We start from the raw sequence: 20,325 nt of genomic DNA, 5'->3' as shown, positions 1-20,325 counted from the left end.
CAATTGTAATGGGGGCTCCTCACCCCTAGAGCACCCCCCAGCAGCTCCATACAGGGCTGCTGTTGCACCTCTACCTCAGTTTCCCAGGTGTTTTTAATTAGTCCCATGAGGCTTGTACATTGAACAGCACCCTTCAAGTGTCTAGTTTATTCAACCCCAAAAGCAGATCATCACAAAAACAGACCTCCCTCTCAGCTTCTCTGGCACCTACTATGGTGTCTTCAAAACTGTGCTCTTAATTTCCCACACCTCTCTTCCACCGAGCTGGAGCTATGGTTCTCTGCTAATTCAGGGGCCCTGCAGAAGCCTTATTGCTCCCTGCAGTGTCTAGTCACCTGCCCTGCTGTGTGGGAGGAGACAGCATTATGCTAGCCCCTGCTCCCAGGTCATTTCTTATTGCCTGGGTAAGAGGGGATCCCTGCCTCACCTTTTCTGCAAGGCTCCAGGTCCTTAAAGATACACTAATGAGATTCCTTTTAACCGCTATTTTTTCCCCAGGACCCTTTTTCTCTCTGTCCGTATCTCCTCAGTCCTTATGTGTAAGACAATCCCCAAACTCTTAAAAGCCATGCATGTGATAGGGAGGACTGACTGATAGTAGAAATGCCCTTAAGGGGCAGACTACCTCATCACAGCAATATATTTTGGAGACTGATGGGAACAAATGGAATTCACATCTTATTAAAACAGATATGAAGGTAACTAAAGAGTGTTTACATTACTGAAAAGATGTACAACAATATTTTTAATTAATTCAATGCAATTTGTATCAAACATACAGTGCACACAATGCCAAAAATTGGTAAAATATACAAAGAACCATTTATTTATTTAAAAACACAGAAAAACAATATATTCATAGCAACCCTTTGAAAGGGATCATATATATACACATACACACATATAAAAATAGACTTGGAATTTGTATTTATTTATTACTTTATAAAACACCTACATTAGTCTTTGGATGATGAACAATATGAAAAAACATATAACAAAAACATAGCAATCACAAAGTCCAATTAGCATAATACTTTTCTTGACAGCAAAGAGGCAGATTATTAATACAACTATAGTTAAATACAAGAAAAATAATTTGATGAACTATTACAAAACAGACATTCAGTGAGGTCAGTCACAGAAGTGAGCAGACCTGTTCCAGGAGTACTTCCCATTCCAAAGGGAAATTTCCAGATGCTGTCAACCACAAGTAGATTAACAACTCCCACCATCTGGCTATATACGTGATCCAATCACTGTGCACCACCAATGGGAGAAGGTATCCAAAAATCAGCATGAATCACCTTTCTCCACTTCTGCTCCTAGTAGCAACTCTCATTCCATCTGTAACAAGATTACAATAATGTTTTCCTTCTGAAAAATCTTTCTTTTCTTTTAGCTCCTGCAAGGAGCATCTCAAACTCTCACTGAAGACAAAGGAAGTTCAAAGAGTTCAGAATATTGCAGAATGAGAACAAATTCCTTAGAGATTAAAAATGAAGCCCCATGGGCATTTTATCAAGATCCAAATGTCAATACACCTGGGCTAGGCAAGCATTCATGCCTTAGAAACAAACTCTTTATTGCTAGAAAGGGTGAGCAACCAATCTGATTATGCTGCCTTAGCTTTAAACCACTCTTACTAAGGATATTTTGTAACCAAATATTGTACAAGTCACTGAAATGTACATAAGGGACAGACACTAAAGCAAAAAATATATATTAGTGAGCCAAAGCTTTTTTAAAAAATTAAGATTGTTAATACAGCACAAGAGTTAGAGATATGCAGGCAAATATTCTTGAGAAATTCCTGGCTCTTCATATTTCAAGTACACCAAAAATTAAGTGACATTTAACACATAATAAGTCTACCATATGGTTCAAAGCCCTTTGAGTATACATTTTTCAAAAGTACATAGTCCAACCAAAAAAGCATGAATATTTTAGAAAGACACCACCTGTGCCAGTCTCACAAACACAGTTACTTTGCTTTCTTTTCTCAATGTCTCTGTTTGCCGTATTTGTATCTCAGGTATGGCAGAATGGCTCTCTGTCTAAAATATGGATGGGGTGAAACAGTTAATTCAAGAAATCAATTAGGAAATTAAACAAGTTTCCTACTAAAAAACTATTTTGACATTACACAACATAAAATACTATGTAAAGTAAGTACCTCATTTCAACAGTGAGCTTTTAGGCTTAATTTCTGTTTTTTCTAATATCAAGTATGAAAAGAGATCAAGGATTTCACAGACACAAAATACCAAATCTTGCTAGAATTAAAACAAATATTTTTAAAATAATAAGCAAAAATACATGGCTTTTAAAAACCTAACAAAAAGGTTAACAAATTAAGAACACAAACATTGTAGCTACACAAGTTATTGAAAAAGTTACATAACGATATGTGTTAAAGTACTTTAAATGTTTTAACTCTTGAACATGAACTAAGGGTAGGAAACATGACACTATAATTCAAAATATCATTAAAATAAATATCTGGTCATTTGAAAAAAATGGTTCAAGACTGCCACCTTGTGAGGATTTTTAAAAGTGTGTATCACAAAACAAAATTAACCTACCCTCCTCAAAGATTACAAAAATGGGCTACATCATTTTCAGAAAATAATTCTGAACATAAATTATGCACATGGTCTGAGCTATTTACTATCAAAAGTTATTAGTGTAGTCTCCATTGAAGAAAATTTTATGAATGCACCTATCTATAGTAGATTTTGCATCTGAAATTAACCAATATTATATGTTGTTGAAGGATTAAAGAGGAATGAAGCAAGTCAAGTAACACTTCTAATCAAAAGAAAATAGAATTACTCCTACAGGACTAGTCACACACTGCTGTCCAAAAGACCCCTGTAAATCTTCTGAAACAATAATCTCATTTTCTGATTAAGTACTGTATGCAAAGCCCCTGTAGCTCAGCCTCTATTTGCTAACCACCACAATTATTTTTATGTAAAATATGTGCTATATTTTCCCACATTGTAACAAATCAAACACATTATTGTAGCTAATTCAATTGTACCTGTTCTTCTCTTGACTTTAAACTACATACATTGTTGAGCTAATAGGATCCACATTTTTTTCCCTCATATATAATTCAGCAGAAGTAACCTCAAAAGTTCGAAACTCAGTCTTTTCTCTATATATTTCTCTGTTGTCTGAGATGCAAGTTATTTTGATTTTCCTAATATTGACTGTGGAAGATCACCCTTCACTTTCCTAGTTAATAAAAAAAAATCAATCAATCTAGAGCTACCACTTTTGGATACTGTTAAAACACGACGTTAGCTGCCACCCAGGACAAAACCATCTGCTTCGACAAATTAGCATGATGAAATTATTTTTAAACGGATGCCTCATTAGAAACATTTACAGTAATTCATTTTTATAATACTTCAGTAAATCATTTCACCTACAAGACATTTTGGGGCTGAGGATGTGCCCCTCTGTTTTTAAAATTGCAGGCTGGCATTATCTCCCACAATAAATTTCAAAAATTGAAATATTGTAGGGGCAAAAGACAAAGATTAGAATTTTTCAAAACAGAAACTATTCTTTTCCAGGATTATTAAAATCACAGAACCTTCGTCCACTAAAAATAGATTAAAACAATGCCATTGTTAATGGTAGTTGCAGAATTTCAAATGTGATTTCAATAAATCTTGAAACCTTTCCTATGACTGATAGCATTGTGACTACGACCATATCTATTTCTGAAAAATACAGTATTGCTAAAATAATATTGCATTTGTTTTCTAAATTCACTGTTCAGGAATAAATTGAATTAAATCCAATAAAGAGCCTCTAGCTCATCAGCAAAAGTGATGTGTATATATATACGTATGTATACAAAGTGAATCTCTCTCTCTCTCTCTCTCTCTCATATTCTGTGTTTTAGTAACTTACTAATGCATGAATACCAAAACTCCCCTGGTTGGGAACATTATTTGAAAGAACAGTGAGCTGTTAAGAATGCCAAATGCCTTTTTTTCTTAAATGAAAAAGTAAGTATTTCAATTCAATCCTGTTTTTAAATTAGTAAAATACATAAGTACAGCCATTCTGGGTCAGACCAATGGTCCATCTAGCCCAGTATCCTGTCTTCCGACAGTGGCCAACGCCAGATGGTTCAGAGGGATTAATAGAACAGGTAATCATCAAGTGATCCATCCTGTTGCCCATTCCCAGCATCTGGCAAACAGAGGCTAGGGAGACTTCAGAGCATCAAGAACAGGAAGTAGCACCCTAAAGTATTCATTCAAAATGCAATTAACACATTTCACTGGGGAAGAAAATTCAGGGTGTTAAAATGTTGAGGTGTTTCAGTTTGTAAACGTCACCCTTTTTATTTTAAATAGTTCCTAAGACCTATGTATAAGTCATTCACGAACTGCTTGATCACTAAAAAGAAAGAGAGTACTTGTGGCACCTAGGAGACTAACAAATTTATTTGAGCATAAGCTTTCGTAAGCTACAGCTCACTTGATTACTAGTATCCTGTATTAAAAAGCCCATCGGAAAATTTATGGTGCTCTGAGCTCAGGGGGCTTCTACAATGGGTTCCCTTCTCTTTACAGGACCAGAAGAGTATGACTATCACAATTTTTCTATATTTAAATTCACTCTTTTCTTTTCAACTGAAACACAACTGAGCTCTCTCAATTAAGGATAAGGAGAAAGAGAGCACAAAAGCTATCCATCCTTATGTTTATCTGAAAGGCATTCAGATACCACAATATCAAGAGAGATCTACATAGAAAATATGTGTACATGGACTATATAAATTCAGACCCACTCTCCTTCATCTAATCAAGGAAAAGCCAGCTCTCCCATAACCCAAACATTCACAAAAGCTTGATCAGGAAGAGGTCAGAATTCTAGACAAAAAACTACTTGAACCCCCTTGGTTAGCCCTTCCATTCCCCCCCCAACAGCAAAATTAAGGAGTGTGTGTTTAAAGTTGTATTTAAAACTTACGCACACACCTTTTACATAACAACATTAATTACTGTTTTAATTAAACACACATAATGATGGGAGCCATGAAGAATTCTCTCCCATAAACTGTCACACTGAAATCGTAAATTAAGACAGTGGTATGGACTGGGCTTGGAAGCAATGATGTGTGGAGGTGCTTGAAATGCAACACAGCTCAAGCTTCTGCTATCTCTTTCCCAGTTGGTTCTGGCATGCGGAAGTATCTGAGTGGGCTTCCCTATTCAAATGCTACATACAGATTAACAATAAATTACAGTTATTGGAGGCAGGGCAAGAAAGAAAGCAGGAAGCAGGGGAGTGCTTTAAATACAATACTCAAAAGAAATTACTCACTGAAGGGTAGCTCTAAGCCTTCCTCAAGAGAAGTGGTGTGCAAGAATGCTGTGAATGGATGGATGGGATTCCAAGCCAGAGTGCAACGTTTTGCATGCTGCACAGCTGAGAAATGACAGCTGTGGGTCAGTAACTACACATCTCTGACCTTCTGAGAAACAATTCCATTTCAGAATAATTGGAATGATGGTCGTATAGGTTTTATAGGCTGAATTTGCTGAGAATACAGAGACCTGACTGCAATATTTCAGTCCCAGAACAAGGAATAGCTTGGAGACACTTCATTCTAGGGCATTCTATTTATAAAGCTGCTTTATAAGCTATTAGAAATGTCCAAAGAATACTTGCAAATCTAATTAAAGTAATTTACTAAGGGGAAAAGACACAGCATTCTTTGATTTTGAAAATACACAAAGGTGCTTTTTTTAAAAACAAAAATTTCCATATATAATACACCTTTGTATGAAAAAGGTACTAGTTCTATATATATGAAAAACATGTAAAAGTACAATTAAATAATGCCATTGGTACTTTTTTAAGATTATATGTCAGATCTTAGAAACAATCAATTCTACTTGGGAGAACACTTACATCCCACTTAAGTGCAAACTTGTTAAGCACATAACCTCAGGACATAGAAAGCCTATTATTTTAAAGAGTGTTCATTATACTAAGCTCCACAGTTTAATGATGTGTTTTAGAAACTGCTCCCTTTTTAACACGTCATATTATCAAATGCAGTTTATCTTTTGTTGTACAATTACATGTATTTCTGAAAAAGAAGGTTCATGAATAAGGTCTGCATTATGAGTTTATAAATATTGATCTGGGGTAAAATGTTCAAAACACCTAAGTGACTTAGGAGCCTAGGTCACATTTTCAAGAGTGACTTAGCAGCCTAAATCTCACTGAAAGTCATTGGAAAGTAGGAACTTTTGAAAATTTTACCCCTGAAGAATCTGGGGTGAAATCCTGGCTCCACTAGATTTAACCCCTGATTTCTAACAGATATGGATGGAAATGACCTATGCTGCAGATTTTTACTGTTTATGAAACCCGGTCATAACTGTTAGACAAATATATAACTGCTGAAATACTTTGGAAACAAAACCCTACAACCTGAAATCAGAATGCTTACCAATTAATTTGCAATTTTTTTGGAAGTTTTATTTGTGCTGGTCTCCGACCAAGAATTTAACATTTACTCCAACATTTCCAAGTATCACTGTTACTTTTTTCCTTAGCATCTAAAAACAGATACGTCTTTCTTCAGAGCCCCCACTAGAGGAAAAATAGTTTTAAATATTTACCATAGAACAACAGTATTATTATGAAATATGACTGTAAACATCTCCCTCATTTCATATTAATTGCAGAATGTTTGGAAACACTTCTGAATTTTCCCTGATGCCATATTTATTAAATCCAGGACTCTAAAGCCTTAAAAATTTGGTATAATACCCTATCATGTACAAACAGTAAATCAAATCTCACATTAATTTCCAAGAATATAAATATCCAACTCACTTCAGTCCCTACACCGTCCACAGAAAAGTTACACATAGCAATACACTCTACTTAATTTTAGGGTTCATAGTTCATTCATTGCAGAAAAGGCACAGAATTGAGTCTTCTTAAAGTACAAAATCACCACATAAACCTCTGGATTTCTTCACTATTTGGCCACTGAAATGTTTTGTTCAGAAATAGATGAAAGCTTACTGCATTCACAACAACATATAAAGTCAGCTCAAGGAGAAGCCTGGAAAGAGGTGGAACTGGAATATTGAGCCTATATATTAAAAATGGCAAAATGAAGTAACGAAATTCCAGTAGCTTTTGAGGAACTGTGACAGCAAACACACATACAAAATATATTAAGTTCCAGAAAACAGATTTTGATTTCAGTGAGTCAGCCAAACTCCAGCCAGCAAATATATAGGCTGGAACAAATATGTATTTCACAAGGTCATGTCTTTGGAAGACTTTTCTCCATACATAAAATGTGTAATGTCTGTTATCTCCAATCAAGTATTTATGAACATATGTAAATTTCCAGACCAGGAATAAAGAGATGGCAATGAGTATGCTATATTGAATCAAGTGCTTCCGTACTGATAGAAGGAAATTTCCAATTTTATTAGGTGTCATTAAATGAGGAAAGGAAAAAAAGAGAGTAAAGGAAAAAAAGTAGAACAGTTGAGGGATATGGAAACAGGCTTCATGGCTATCCCTGTCACCAACAACTATTCCACCATTGATTACCACAAAAGCAAAGAACACAATTACTAAGAGGATGTACGGCCAGGTCAAAACAATAAGAGTTACTAGGTTTTTAAATGACATGATGTACTCAGTAAGAAATTGTACTACTTTGATTAATTCTGAAAATGATCCCTTCATGGCTGAAATTCTTTCTTCTTTTTTCTTCTGTAATTCTGTCTTCCAGGTTTCACTTAGCTTTTGTGCAATAACACATCCCCCACAGAAAATAGTCCATATAATATTTGTTTGCCGAAACATAAAGCCACAAAACCCAAGTAGGGCTGAAGTTTTATGGTTACCATAAAGACACATTAAATATGCAAACAGAGTAAAAAACACTGATCCTGTGTCTGTATAATAAAGGAATGTAAAAAAATAGAGGGTAGGAAACATTGCAAGGGTTAACGTAGATAAGATTCTCTGGAAACCAGACACAGTCTAGAGAGAGAGGAAGAAAAAAAACTATCAGTAGTATTACTTCCATTAAAGAACAAAAATCACAATTATTTAAAGGGTACCATCCTTTAGAATCCTCAATACCATAAAACGGCATCTCTTCTGAGCTGAATCAGTTTTTATTACACCAGTATGCACACTGCACTCAATTTATTGTCAACCTTCTGCTACACTAATATTGGAACATAAGACAATAAAGCATAAGAGAAATATGAGAATGTAGAATATTAGAGTACTGATGGTGATTTAAAAATAAACTGTGATGAAAATAGGAAAATTACATTAATTTCAATTCTATTTTAGGTGTTTATATAGTGTCTGTCATGGTATATCCAAGGCCCCTATCCTGCAACTATCCAGTTCCCTATGACATCCAGAATGCACCATTCTCTGACAGCACAGTTACCATAACTTCTGCTGAAACTGGCCATAGAGTGTCATTTAAGCCTACTTAATCTGTGCTGCGGTTTCTACAGTTCCTTTTCATTATAATTTTATAAAGTAATAAAGAAACTTTGGGAAAAAAAAAAGTCTTACAGTTGAAAATACTAAAGCCAACACTTTTACTTATATAGCGGTTACTTTACATTTATATTGCATCTACAAATATAAAATAAAAGCTATTCCAAAAGAGTGAATTCTTTATTAAATTAGACCCTGACCTTGTAAAGATTTATGCATGTGTTTTTTAAGAGATGACTTTATCCTGGATTGAGAATATCTATATGGAGAGATGATTTCTGATGATAAAGGGATCCTTAATCTAGCCGACAAAGGCATAAACTGATCTCAAGACTGGAAGCTGAAGCTAGGCAAATTCAGATAGAACTAAGGTGCAAATTTTTAATTAGGGTAATTAACCACTGGAACAATTTATCTAGGGATGATATTTTTGAAATCTTTATATCAAAATTAGATATTTTTCTAGACAATAAGTTCTAGCTCTGTAATGCTCAGACCTCAGTGTTCAGGAGCCAAATTAGTGATTAACATTACCCAAAACAGCCACAGTAGTGTGAATTCATTGTTTCATTTGCTACAGTACTACATATTCATATTTAAACAGTATGACCGGGGAAATATTTTGTATGAGTGTATTTATGTATATATAAAATTATTCTAGCAGCAAAATGACTGACCAAGTATTGTTATTTTATCAACTACAATTGGTTAATAACATAGTAAAAGCATCCTGACTGGTTAATAACTTAGATTGGTTAATAATTAAATCACACAGTGTTTTAATATTATGTGCTGCAAAGAGTCACAGAAGACACATTAAAAAGACGCTTGTGGCTCACAAGCCTCAATCTGAGTATCACTGTTCTAGCTCAACCCCCAAGTTATGGGCTTGATGAAGGAATTACTTGGTGAAGTTCTAATGTCTGTGTAGTGCAGGTCAGACTAGATTATCATAAGGGTCACTTTCAGGCTATAAAAATCTATTAATATTAACTTTATAAATACAGTAGTCCCATCTACTTGAATAGGACTGTTCAAATGTGTAAAGTTGAACACAAGTGTAAGTCTTTACAGCATCAAGCCCTAAGGGAAGGGAAAAAAACTGGTTTTAGAGAAGAAGGAAGGAAGCCATTAAAATAATCTAAATGATATTATGACAGTTTGTTGCCTAAAACTGAAGAGATCTGAAACTCCTCATACAGTAAGGGATAGCTTAGAGTCTCATCAACATTTGTATTTATTACTGTATGTAATTCTAATGGATTCAGTGTACCTTGTTTTTATGATGTATCTTGCACAAAAGCAAATACAGTAAGTAGAAGTTCCCAACACTGAAAAGGAGATTAATAAATCGGAGCATTCCTGTAGAGCACACTACGCTTCCAGACCATCCAAAGAGCCAAACTGCAGGTTTCACTATTCCAACCGACATCAAGTATAAGCCAGGCAATGTAGTGATCATGGGGTCCCACTTAAAAATAAAAAAAAAAAAACAGGGGATTAAAGGATTGGGAAAACCCAAAGATGCATCACAGAAACAATTAAAAACAATAACAGGTTGATAAATAGTTCTATTTTACACTCCAACTCATTAATTTTCCATTTAGATATGTTATATTGTAAAGGTGAGTATAAATCCTGAAAACACTTTTGCACTTGACTAACATGTTTCATGCAAGTAGTTCCATTAAGTTATTGGTCATCTTTATATTCAATATTAGTCAGATCAGTAAACAAAAACAGTCTCATCCTACTTTCAATCACAAAAAAAAGTTTTAGTTTTTTTTAGTATTCTATGGATTTTGGTTTTGGAAAAAACAATCAATCATTTTTATCTGGAAAACCTAAAGACAACACGAAAAGGAAAAGAAATTGCACCTGTACCCTTTTTTTGCTTCTTTATGAGGTATACAAATGTTTCCTCTCCACTAACCCAGCCATAAAAAAGTGTATTTTTCTCCTTGGTTTTTGTTTTGTTTTGTTTTTACATGACTAGGCATTTAGGCTTCTCTATCCTATTATTTTTCTTAAAAACTTTATGGACAACCAACTGACAAACCAGAGGATCCTATGTCATTAAATGCACCAAGCAAGTGAAACTTGACTGCAAGTAGAAACCAGACATCTATTAAAATCTCAGTTTTTGTTAATAACTAACAGACAACTAAAAGAAAAGAGGTAGATAAGTGGTAGATGCCTAGTTGCTTTGGAGATTGACTGGATAGATTTTCTAAATGGAATAACCCTGCAATCCTGGCAGGAGGTGGACTAAATGGTTTTGATTTTTTTTTTCTTTTTTTCCCATTCCCTCCACCTTTGTCCTTTACTCCTCTATGTCAATGATGTCTAGGGTAGATTTATTCTCTTTAGTTTTTACTTTTTCTTTTATTTTTTCCTCTATTTTTTTCTACCCCTCTGTAACCTCTGAGAACAATTCCCATCTACTTCCCCATCTTAGCCAAACTCAGGGCAGATCATTCTTAGCATTACTGATGTATCTTAAGTAAAAATAACAAGCACAAAAAAATCCTTAATTTAAAAAAAAATGCCAAGCCTTCTTTATATATCATAAATAAAAAAGGGCCCAAGCAATATTTTCCTTCTTTGTGGTCACCCTTAAGTGAAACATAAGTACTGTACATGCATTCCTCAAACTATTTTTATTAACAAGCACTTATTAGCTGAGAAATTATGACTATAATTATACCATCACATTTTTCTGTTGCTAGCTAAGGCCTGACAATTGCTCCCCCTCAGAAATAACTTGTGCGGTCCACCAACCAGTAAGAATTGTTAAAAACTCATCTCCACTTATCACATCATTTGAGTGCCAAAGCAGTTTAATCTGCTCCAGCAAATAGGAGGCATATATTCTACACTGCACATTTCTTTCTGTGGCATGGGGAATACATACACAGGTAGTCTCCCTAGAATGCGTATCTATAGCAGCACAGATGTTAGGACATGGCTTAAGCAAGTAAAGACATACCTGAACGGTGTTAGTATGTACCCTAGTACATACCCTGTACTCTCTACTTGCCCAAGCCATACATCACTGCTGCTGGAGCCTCACCCAGCCACAGGAAAAGACTCCTGCAGCAGGGAAAGATTCTGGCAGCGGGGAGGCAGAGAGGAAAGAACCCAGTAGCTCCATGCTGTTAGAGTCTTTCCCTGCCACAGGGAGAGATTTCAGCAGCAGGGAAAGACTCCTCCAGCTCCCCACTGCTAGTGTCTTTCCCTGCTGCTAGGAAGGGCTCTGGCGGGGAGGAGGCAGCAGGGAAAACCTAATTTTCCTATTGCACCCCTCCCCCCGCCAGAGTCTTTCCTCACCACAGTGAACGGCTCCAGCAGTGGTGAGCTGCTGAAGCCTTTTCCTGCCAACGCCACCAGAGCCTTTTACTGATATGCATAGCTATATACATCATACTGTGGGTGAAGCCTGCTTTCCACTGTGGCCTGTAGCTGAATACACCCTACATGCCGCACCTGTGGTGCTTAGTGTGTAGACATAACCAAAGACAGCTCCACCGCTCCCACCCAAAAGACCAATGATTGATGCCAAAAAACAAAGAGGTATCGGGGTGCTGGAACAATTGGTATAGTGGGGGTGCTGAGAGCCCTTGCACCAAACTATAAAATCCTGTATGTGATGGAAACCACTTCAAGCCAGGGGATGCTGCAGCATCCCCAGCACCTGTGGAGGTCCCATAACTCATTGTATTACGCCCTGCCAGGATGGCGACAGAGAAAATACAGGGAGGACCGTGCTCTGAGTAGTGTCATTCCCTTCACTTGAGTGTAACTGCAGTGGGGGAGCAGATAAGGAGCAGGACACCTTGAGCCCCTGCCTCGAGCTGGGGCGCCCAGAGCTTGGGGCTGTCACGACTGCCAGGCTCCGGGCCCCCAGCCACACAGCAGGCACCATGGCGGGGCGGGGCTGCGCTTCCACAGACGTTCGTGGAAATGGCAACATGCGGGCTTGGGCAGCCTTTGCCCGCAGACAAACCGATCGGACCAGCCGGCTCTCCGCAGGCTCCTCGGGGAAGGCACGACGGCGACCCGGGCCCCTGCTGGAGGGGCTGCCGGGATCCTGCCAGCCCCGGGGGAGGAGCTGGGGCCCGCTTCGCGGAGCCGGCGGCGCTCTGGGTAGGGCTGGCACAAAGCCGGGGCTCGGCAGCGCCCTGTCAGAAGCGGCCCCGCCGAGGCGGAGGTGGGGGCCGGGGCCGGGGCCGGGCCGCCCCGTACGCACCTGCTGGAAGAGGCCCTCGCAGTAGGCCTGCGCCTGGGGGACGTGGAAGGCCTCGTCCATGTAGGGCGCGCGCTGCTCGCGGTTCAGCGCCGAGAAGAGCAGGCCCGAGAGCAGGAAGGTGCCGCCGATGGCGGCGGAGAAGCCGTAGGCCTCGGAGCGCTCCATGGCGCGGGCCGGCCGGAACGCAGCCTGCCGAGCCGGAGCCGGAGCCGGAGCCGGAGCTCGGGGCGGGGGGCGAGCCGGGGTTTCCGGGGAAGGGAGGGATTGATTGCCCGCCGCACGCGGAGGAGGAAGCGGGTAGGGTCGGACGGACAGACGGACGCGCGGGGAGGGAGCTGCTGAGCCGGAGGACGCGGAGAGGTGCCCACGCGGGCTGGCTGCTGAAGCTCCCCCAGCGGGAGCGCTCCGGGGTGGGTGATGCCTCAGGCAGGTGCCTGCTGGAGAGGGCCGGGGACTGTGCAGGGCTCAGTGCCCCTGCCCCGTGTCCCACGATGGGAGGCCAGAGCCACTGAAAGTCTCAGGTCCAGCAATGGACAGACAGACAGAGCTCGGGGGCGATCGGGGTGAACTGTGACAGGAGCTGTAAGACCTAAAGCTTTTCTCTGTCCCTGCCACAGCATTGCAGAGCCACCTCGGCCCGGTGCTACGCCACTTCAGACACACCTTCAACCTCCGGTTTCAGAGTAGCAGCCGTGTTAGTCTGTATTCGCAAAAAGAAAAGGAGGACTTGTGGCACCTTAGAGACTCACAAATTTATTAGAGCATAAGCTTTCGTGAGCTACAGCTCACTTCATCGGATGCATTCGATGCTCTAATAAATTTGTTAGTCTCTAAGGTGCCACAAGTACTGCTTTTCTTTTTACCTTCAACCTCCGGCGGCCTGGAGCTGATGATAGTTGGAGTTAATATTGTTTACGCTTTTTTTTTTTTTTTCCTGTTTTTGGGTAAGAAAAAATTCTTAGTAACGATATGATGATTTTTTTTGTCTTGGGCGGATTAGTCACATACAATGGATTCAGTTTCTAAAGTTAATTTTTAACTTTTTTTTTGTTAAGTAGTAAAAACAAAAAATGGAAGTAAAAATAACAAATGGAACATTTTACAAATCTTTTTACAATGTATTAACTTTTGCATAATGATCGTGTTTACTTATTGTATTAAAGAAGAGAGAAAAGGAGGAAAGAAAGCATGTGTAAAACTGAATCAGACCATAGTCACCAAAGGCCTTTCTTATAAGGTCCTAGTGTGCTTTCAACTCCCATTTAAGAGAAGGGCAAGTCAGCACCTTGTTAAGATCTTGGAGGACTGGGACCTTCCAGTGGACAGCTGACTGGCCATGTACTGCTGCCTGGGCTTCCTTCTTGTTTCCACCTGCCAAACTTTCATCTGCCAATACTTCCTTATTATTTTTTCCATATCAACTAATGAGATGTCATCTGATTGTGAATGGCTGGGGAAGTGGTTTGCACAATCCTGATTAGGAGAGGTGGTGGTCCATGCTAAGAAAATATTTGCAAATTCCTGTCTTAACACATAGGAGTGGTTATTTTATGCAATATTTTTGTAGCTGTGTCAGTCCCAGCATGATAGAGATGCCTGCTGGGTGAGGTAATATCTTTTATTGGTGAGCAAGACAAGCTTTCTAGCTTACACAGAGTTCTTCTTCAGCTCTGGGAAACTTAATCAGAGTGTCTCAGCTAATAACAAGGTGGAACAGATTGTTTAGCACAGTGCTTTTCAACCTGTGCTCTGTGAACCTGTGCAGGTCCGCAGACTATGTCTAAGATTTCCAGAAGGGTCCACACCTCCATTCAAAATTTTTTAGGGGTCTGCAAATTAAAAAAGGTTGAAAACCACTGGTGTAGCATAAGTAGTTAACACATATTTCAAGGAACCATTCAAGGTGAAGTGACCCATATTTTATAGTATGTGCTACTTAAGCTTAATTAAGAACTTTGTCTCTTTCAGAATAATGTTTATCTTAAGTATTATGAATCCTGTGCAGTAATTATGTTTATAAATACTCTAGGTTTGGCTGTTTTATACTGGTTCAAGGCAAACTCACTCTTTTGTTACAAGATGCAGCATTTCACACATCAACTGGAACTATTTCCTGACTGTAGTGTGACTCTTGTTTTGTTTAACGATGTCAAAAATGCTGTTGCTCTAAGAAAAAAAGCAATGGAAGGATCTATTGATGGAGCATTAATAAATCCTGCAATGGTAAGCAAATCACTAAATAATTACACATTGTAACTGTTTATATTGTATTACAGTTTTGTAAGCTATAATTCCTTCTCTGGATATGTTTGTATTCCTGAAAGCTTCTGCATATGGTTGGACTTCTGTGCCTATCCGTAGCCCCATGGACTTCATGCAAGTGTAAGGGTCCACCCATGCAGATCTGATTGTGGGATTGGGCTTTAAGAGTTTACAGCCTTCTGTCTTTGATTCACTTCCCCTCCTAGATGTAGCTATTTGAATGATTTACTTCCATCTGTCAAAGTAAATGCTAATCATTTAAAGATTTAGTTCCAGAAATACAGTAGTTTGAATAATCTTCATGTTCTAATATCTGGAGCCTTTGTTTTTCTTTAACTCCATATTTTCAGAACCTGCGATTACCTTTTGTTAGAAATAGCAAAGCAATGGTTGGGGGAGAGAAAAAGAACTTTATTAAACAATCCTGACACATTAGATTGCTGAATTTGATTCCAATTCTTTGATTTGAGACAGATTAATCAGTGATGTTATTCATCCATCACTAAGGGACAGTCAGTCATCCTAACAGGTTGAGTACTATCTATCTCAGTGAGTAGTCCCATTGACTTCAGTGGGAAGACTCACAGAATAATCTATTGCTCAATATAAGGATGGCAGATTTTAGGGTAGTAAAACAGGAGTAATTGAGTGAGAAAGTTAACATTATTAAGATTATGTGATTTTGACTGGGGGGAAAAACCTAATTCTTTATAGTTTTAATCTATTCCTATTCTGTTCTGCAGATTGTTGATCCATTTCAGATACTTGTGGCAACAAACAAAGCAGTTCACCTACACAGGATTGGTAAAATGAAGACTAGAACTCTTAATGCAGAAATTATTTTCAACCTTTCCCCAAACAACAATGTAAGATTTACTTTGCTGAACAAATGTCTCTGTTGCCAGATGAACTTTCCAAAATCCACCCAGCCAAGCTGAAAATAAGCATTAACTGAATACTATACTTATCTCAAGGGCCCAATTCTGTGAGGTACTGAGCTCCTTTCTTAGATAGCAACAATGGTTAAACTTCCCTGGTCATATTGCAGTGCACACTTATCAGCTCTCAGTGCTATGACTTCTCCTCTAGGTCATCCCTGAGAATCCAGGAATACTCCTGATTGACCAATTTTCTTTTTTTTTTTCTTTTTTTTTTTTTTGTGGACTGCAGGTGGTAGCAGCCCTCAGCCTGTCATAACAAATAAGTTCAGATTTTTAAAATTACCACAATACAAAGAACAGAAAATACAATTTTGGCTTTTCTCATTCAATTTACACTTTTAAAACACTGTGTAAAACAATATGAGGATAAAATTGCATAAAATTAATGATCAATTGATCCATTTTGTCCATAGCAAAACTAATTTAATACAATTCTTTATTTTTGCCACCAACCAAGCAAATATGACAACTGTCCAGATAACCAAACTAGTATAATTGCATAACAAATATTCTAATTTTTGAGTCCATAAGACACAGGACTTCTGAGCCAAAACTGGAAAAAACTTGTATTTCTCTGATGACAATAAGCGCTACAAAATAATAAGTAATGTGGCAAATCTTCAACATGGCTAGACCTACATGTACCTAAACAATTGTGCCTCCCAGTGCAAGCTCACTTCCTTTTTAAGAAAGCCACCTTTGTTTGAAAATTGTGTGTTTCTAATTAGCTTATTATTAAGATTTCCACATATTTCTCTATTATACCCTAAGTTCCAGAAAGCCCCAGGAATGAAAAAAATTAGTGGACTTGCAAAAGCAAGGGCAATTTTAAAGTTTTAGACTTATTAAAGTGTTCCTCCAGATTGTAAATTCACATTCTGAATGCATAACCAGTCATTAATATAGAAGCACTGTGCTTTTGGTTGAGATAAAGCATTCACTCACCTCTGCCGTAAGTAAGAGTTGGAACAGAATTAGGAAGACCAAACATTTTCCTCAAAAATATATTTTTTACTTTAAGGCATGCTCCTTAACCTCTGTATATGCTTATCCTATTTATCATTGCTTGTAAAAAAAAAAAAAATGCCCAGATAAGAAAAGGACTTGATTTGTTCAATACAGTGGTCATTGTCCATTTACGCAACTTTGGTCTGTGGCCAAAGGTAATTACTTTAGTTTTCTGATCATTTATGGATATACTCTCCTGTTGAGGAAAAAAAAACACCCTAAAATTTCTGAACAAACACTTTAGACACAAAGGTATTTGGGACAACAAAACCATATGACTTACCAAAGTAAAAATTAGGTCTGTATTCTCTGCTGCTATAAACTGGCACTGCTCCACAGATGTGGAACTATGCCAATTTACACAATTAGAAAATTTAGCAAAATGACTGAAAAGATTATACCAGTCACTTGCTTCCATGTAATAAGAAAATGACCAATACAATTTCAGTATTTCTCATTTTATCTTAGATTTCAGATGCATTGAAAAAGTTTGGTATTTCAGACAATGATTCTGCAGTGCTCATTGTTCTGATTGAAGATAAAGAAAAAACTGTAAATCTGGAAGGCATAATATCTCAAGTGGAAGGTCAGCAGGTTTCTCTAGCAGAACTCCACAAAATAACAGACATAGCCAAAGTTAAAAAGGTTTGTAAAGGCTTGTTTTAAGAACATATGAAATATGACTGGGGCTGGGATATTTTACTTAACTAGCTCATTAAATCCAAATTGGCTTCTAAAGATTCCCAAATCCGTAGTGTGAGTACTCATTACTTTTCTTTAACTTTGTGGGTTTTTGTGTATGTGATTGGAAACTGTTGTTTTAAGTGGAAATAGAGTATTTGTTTGCTGCTGCTTCTGTTCAGGGAATTTCATTTTTCAATGGATGTTGATCCAGCAGCATCCAAAACTGTCAAAGGCTTCAATGAGAGTTTTGGATACACAAGGAATGCTAGGTTGAGTCCTTATGAGGTTTCTCAAAACAGCAGGCCCAAATACAGCAAAGATTTACCCAATTTCTTAACTTAAAGCATGTGAGTAACCCAATTGGAGGGTCCTAAAATAATAATATTGAGTTGACAGGCTGCTGGCAGTTGCTTTAGAAATAAAAAGATTTTGCAATAATGTCATAACCTTTATTTTAAATCCTTGCTGCTTTTTTTGACGTGTGTTATATAGACTTCTGGAAACCAAAACAGGAGTCTGGTTAACTGCCAGAAAATAAAATAGCTGTTCAGTGCCTGAAACTCTTCATCATATAATAAATCTGTTTAAAGTAATGGTTGCAAACCCATTTTCATATTTAAACATGATCAGCAAAGGACTTTTTAAAAGCTGTTTGTGCCCTTTTTTCTTTTCTATAATATGTAAAGAAGACTTGGGCTATTTTTAAAAAAAACTTTTTTTTTTTTTACCTTTAGAAATATCAAGAATGTTAAGTCTAATATTCCTTGCTTTTGCTGGAGAAACTTTCATAAATCTTTGAGTTTTGTGTTGGGAGCTCTCGCACTTAAATGAGGGGCAAAGGTGTTAAATATGTAAGACATGGATTCTGTGCGGAATCCTGGTCCAATTGAAGACAGTAGGAGTTTTGCTAGGGTCAAGATTTCAGTCCAAGTTTCCAAAATGCTCATTATGTTAAAAAAAAAAAAGTTAATGAGATGCAAACCAAAAAAACATAGAGCTCTTAAGTGCGGGCTAAAAGTCCCATTCCTGCCATTTCTTCCTTTCACTCTCTTGCCTCCTGTGATCTAAAAATTTGTCTAGGTCCTCAATCTCCATCAAGTCTAGCCTGAAAGAAGAGATCTACATTTCTAATGTTAAAAAAAGGGGGGGGGGAGAATCTTCAAAAATATTTAAATATCTCCTTTATAAAGAAATGTTTTGTTGTTTTGGGGGGGGTTTTAAGAAAAAGGCTACATGCCCAATTTTTTTCTTCTCCGTGTAACCTTTACATGTTGGGGGGGGGTTTTTGTTTCTACAGATGTACAAACTTACTCCACAGGAAGAAAAAATTGGCACGTTACTTGATGGCATCATTTGCAGAATGTCAACAAAAGATATTTCATGAAAACATTCAAATAAAAGAAAAAATCCATTTTAAAGCTACAGGAACAACTGTAACCATTCTTATTAGTTTTGGACTCTGTCTCAATACTAAAATATTTTGCACTCCTTTATTTTCTTTTGCGTGGAAAAGTAAGAAGAGTCACTAAAACATTCTGTGAAAGAAACTGACAGGACATTAACCACTAAAGGAACATTGAAGCAATATTTTATCTTAAGCTTCATTCAACTTCAGAAATGTGTCAGTGCAGTACTGAGCAGAGTTTGAATTCTCACAGCTTGTACAGATTCTACTCATTGTTTTATTTAAAAATATTTTTAAAAAATTTTTCCCAATATATTTTAACTGGTCATAAACATAAGGTTCCAAAATCTATTACTACTTACCTTTGTAGTAAAGTGCTTTAAGATCATCAGATACGCCACGAACAGTGCAAACTATTTTTATTATCCCCAAGGTCTGCAATGACTTGGTTTGCATGGACATGGAGAATAAAGGATGATATGGAGACATTTTTAGCTGCTAAGTGTTTATGTATGTATCATACTTGTCTAACCATCATGCACAAGGAGAGCATATATAAACTGCTTCTTGTGATTTCCTAACACTCACAAGTGTATGTCAAAAACACATAGAAAATGGGTCCCTGCCCCAAGGAACTTACAATCCAAATGAGAGATTTGACAAATGGGGATAACACACACATTATGGAAGGAGGAGTGGTGAGGAAGGAAGCAGCTCATAGAGTTTTGTTTACATTGTGCACATTTAGTAGATTCATAAACTTCAGTGTAAATGCACTCATTTATTTGTAGATATTGCAGAAGTTAGTTTTTAGGAAGGATTTGAATGAGGTAATTGTGGAGGCTTGAACAAATTTTTGGAAGACATTCTAAGCATAAGAGCTAACAAGGAAGAAGCCACAGAAATGTTTGCAAGAGGAGATGTAAGGGGTATTGAGGCTGGTGTTGGTGAAAGGTCAGGAGCTGATACAATCTGTCCTATGGAAGGTTTTCTCAACAGTCTAGCTATACAGCTATTGTGGCTCATAATTTGAGAACTCAAAAGTAGTCAGGATAGACATGGGTAAAGTTTTTTTTACCATTCAGCTTGTGATGAAAGAAGCAGAAGAATGTACAAGCATACAAAAAGAAAGTTGGAGGGTTCTTGCCTTCAAGGTATCTGTAACAAAACTACAATAGCATGTAGTAAGAAAGCCAGAGGATCTTCTACTAATCCATCTAAACTTCAATGGGTGCCTGCAG

At 37.7% G+C, this 20,325-nt stretch overlaps 2 protein-coding genes across 5 annotated transcripts; one reads left to right on the top strand and one right to left on the bottom strand.

Moving 5' to 3' along the window:
* Window positions 1-912: 912 nt before the first annotated feature.
* On the bottom strand, window positions 913-12,949 carry LOC119852798 (dol-P-Glc:Glc(2)Man(9)GlcNAc(2)-PP-Dol alpha-1,2-glucosyltransferase-like). 2 transcript variants are annotated; one of them, XM_043496473.1, is made up of 3 exons: window positions 12,785-12,949; window positions 9,809-10,006; window positions 913-1,344 (listed from the first exon to the last, which is right to left on the bottom strand). In XM_043496473.1, the coding sequence occupies exons 1-3, from the start codon at window positions 12,947-12,949 to the stop codon at window positions 1,336-1,338; spliced, it is 372 nt and encodes a 123-aa protein (XP_043352408.1). In that variant the 3' UTR covers window positions 913-1,335. The 2 variants fall into 2 exon arrangements, with proteins under 2 accessions (XP_043352408.1, XP_038250499.1); XM_038394571.2 differs by lacking the exon at window positions 913-1,344 and adding an exon at window positions 6,615-8,055.
* TPRKB (TP53RK binding protein) lies at window positions 12,827-19,101 on the top strand. Of its 3 annotated transcripts, XM_043496482.1 has the most exons (8): window positions 12,827-12,960; window positions 12,999-13,081; window positions 13,400-13,460; window positions 13,657-13,728; window positions 14,814-15,007; window positions 15,790-15,912; window positions 17,464-17,640; window positions 18,977-19,101. In XM_043496482.1, the coding sequence occupies exons 1-8, from the start codon at window positions 12,948-12,950 to the stop codon at window positions 19,061-19,063; spliced, it is 810 nt and encodes a 269-aa protein (XP_043352417.1). In that variant the 5' UTR covers window positions 12,827-12,947; the 3' UTR covers window positions 19,064-19,101. The 3 variants fall into 3 exon arrangements, with proteins under 3 accessions (XP_043352417.1, XP_038250548.1, XP_043352425.1); XM_043496490.1 differs by lacking the exons at window positions 12,827-12,960; window positions 12,999-13,081 and having other exon boundaries at window positions 14,864-15,007; XM_038394620.2 differs by lacking the exons at window positions 12,827-12,960; window positions 13,400-13,460; window positions 13,657-13,728 and having other exon boundaries at window positions 13,057-13,194.
* The last annotated feature ends 1,224 nt before the right edge of the window (window positions 19,102-20,325 follow it).

Source organism: Dermochelys coriacea, chromosome 1, assembly GCF_009764565.3.
Source record: "Dermochelys coriacea isolate rDerCor1 chromosome 1, rDerCor1.pri.v4, whole genome shotgun sequence".
Classification (NCBI taxonomy): Eukaryota; Metazoa; Chordata; order Testudines; family Dermochelyidae; genus Dermochelys; species Dermochelys coriacea.
This window is presented reverse-complemented; position numbering and strand designations above follow the sequence as displayed.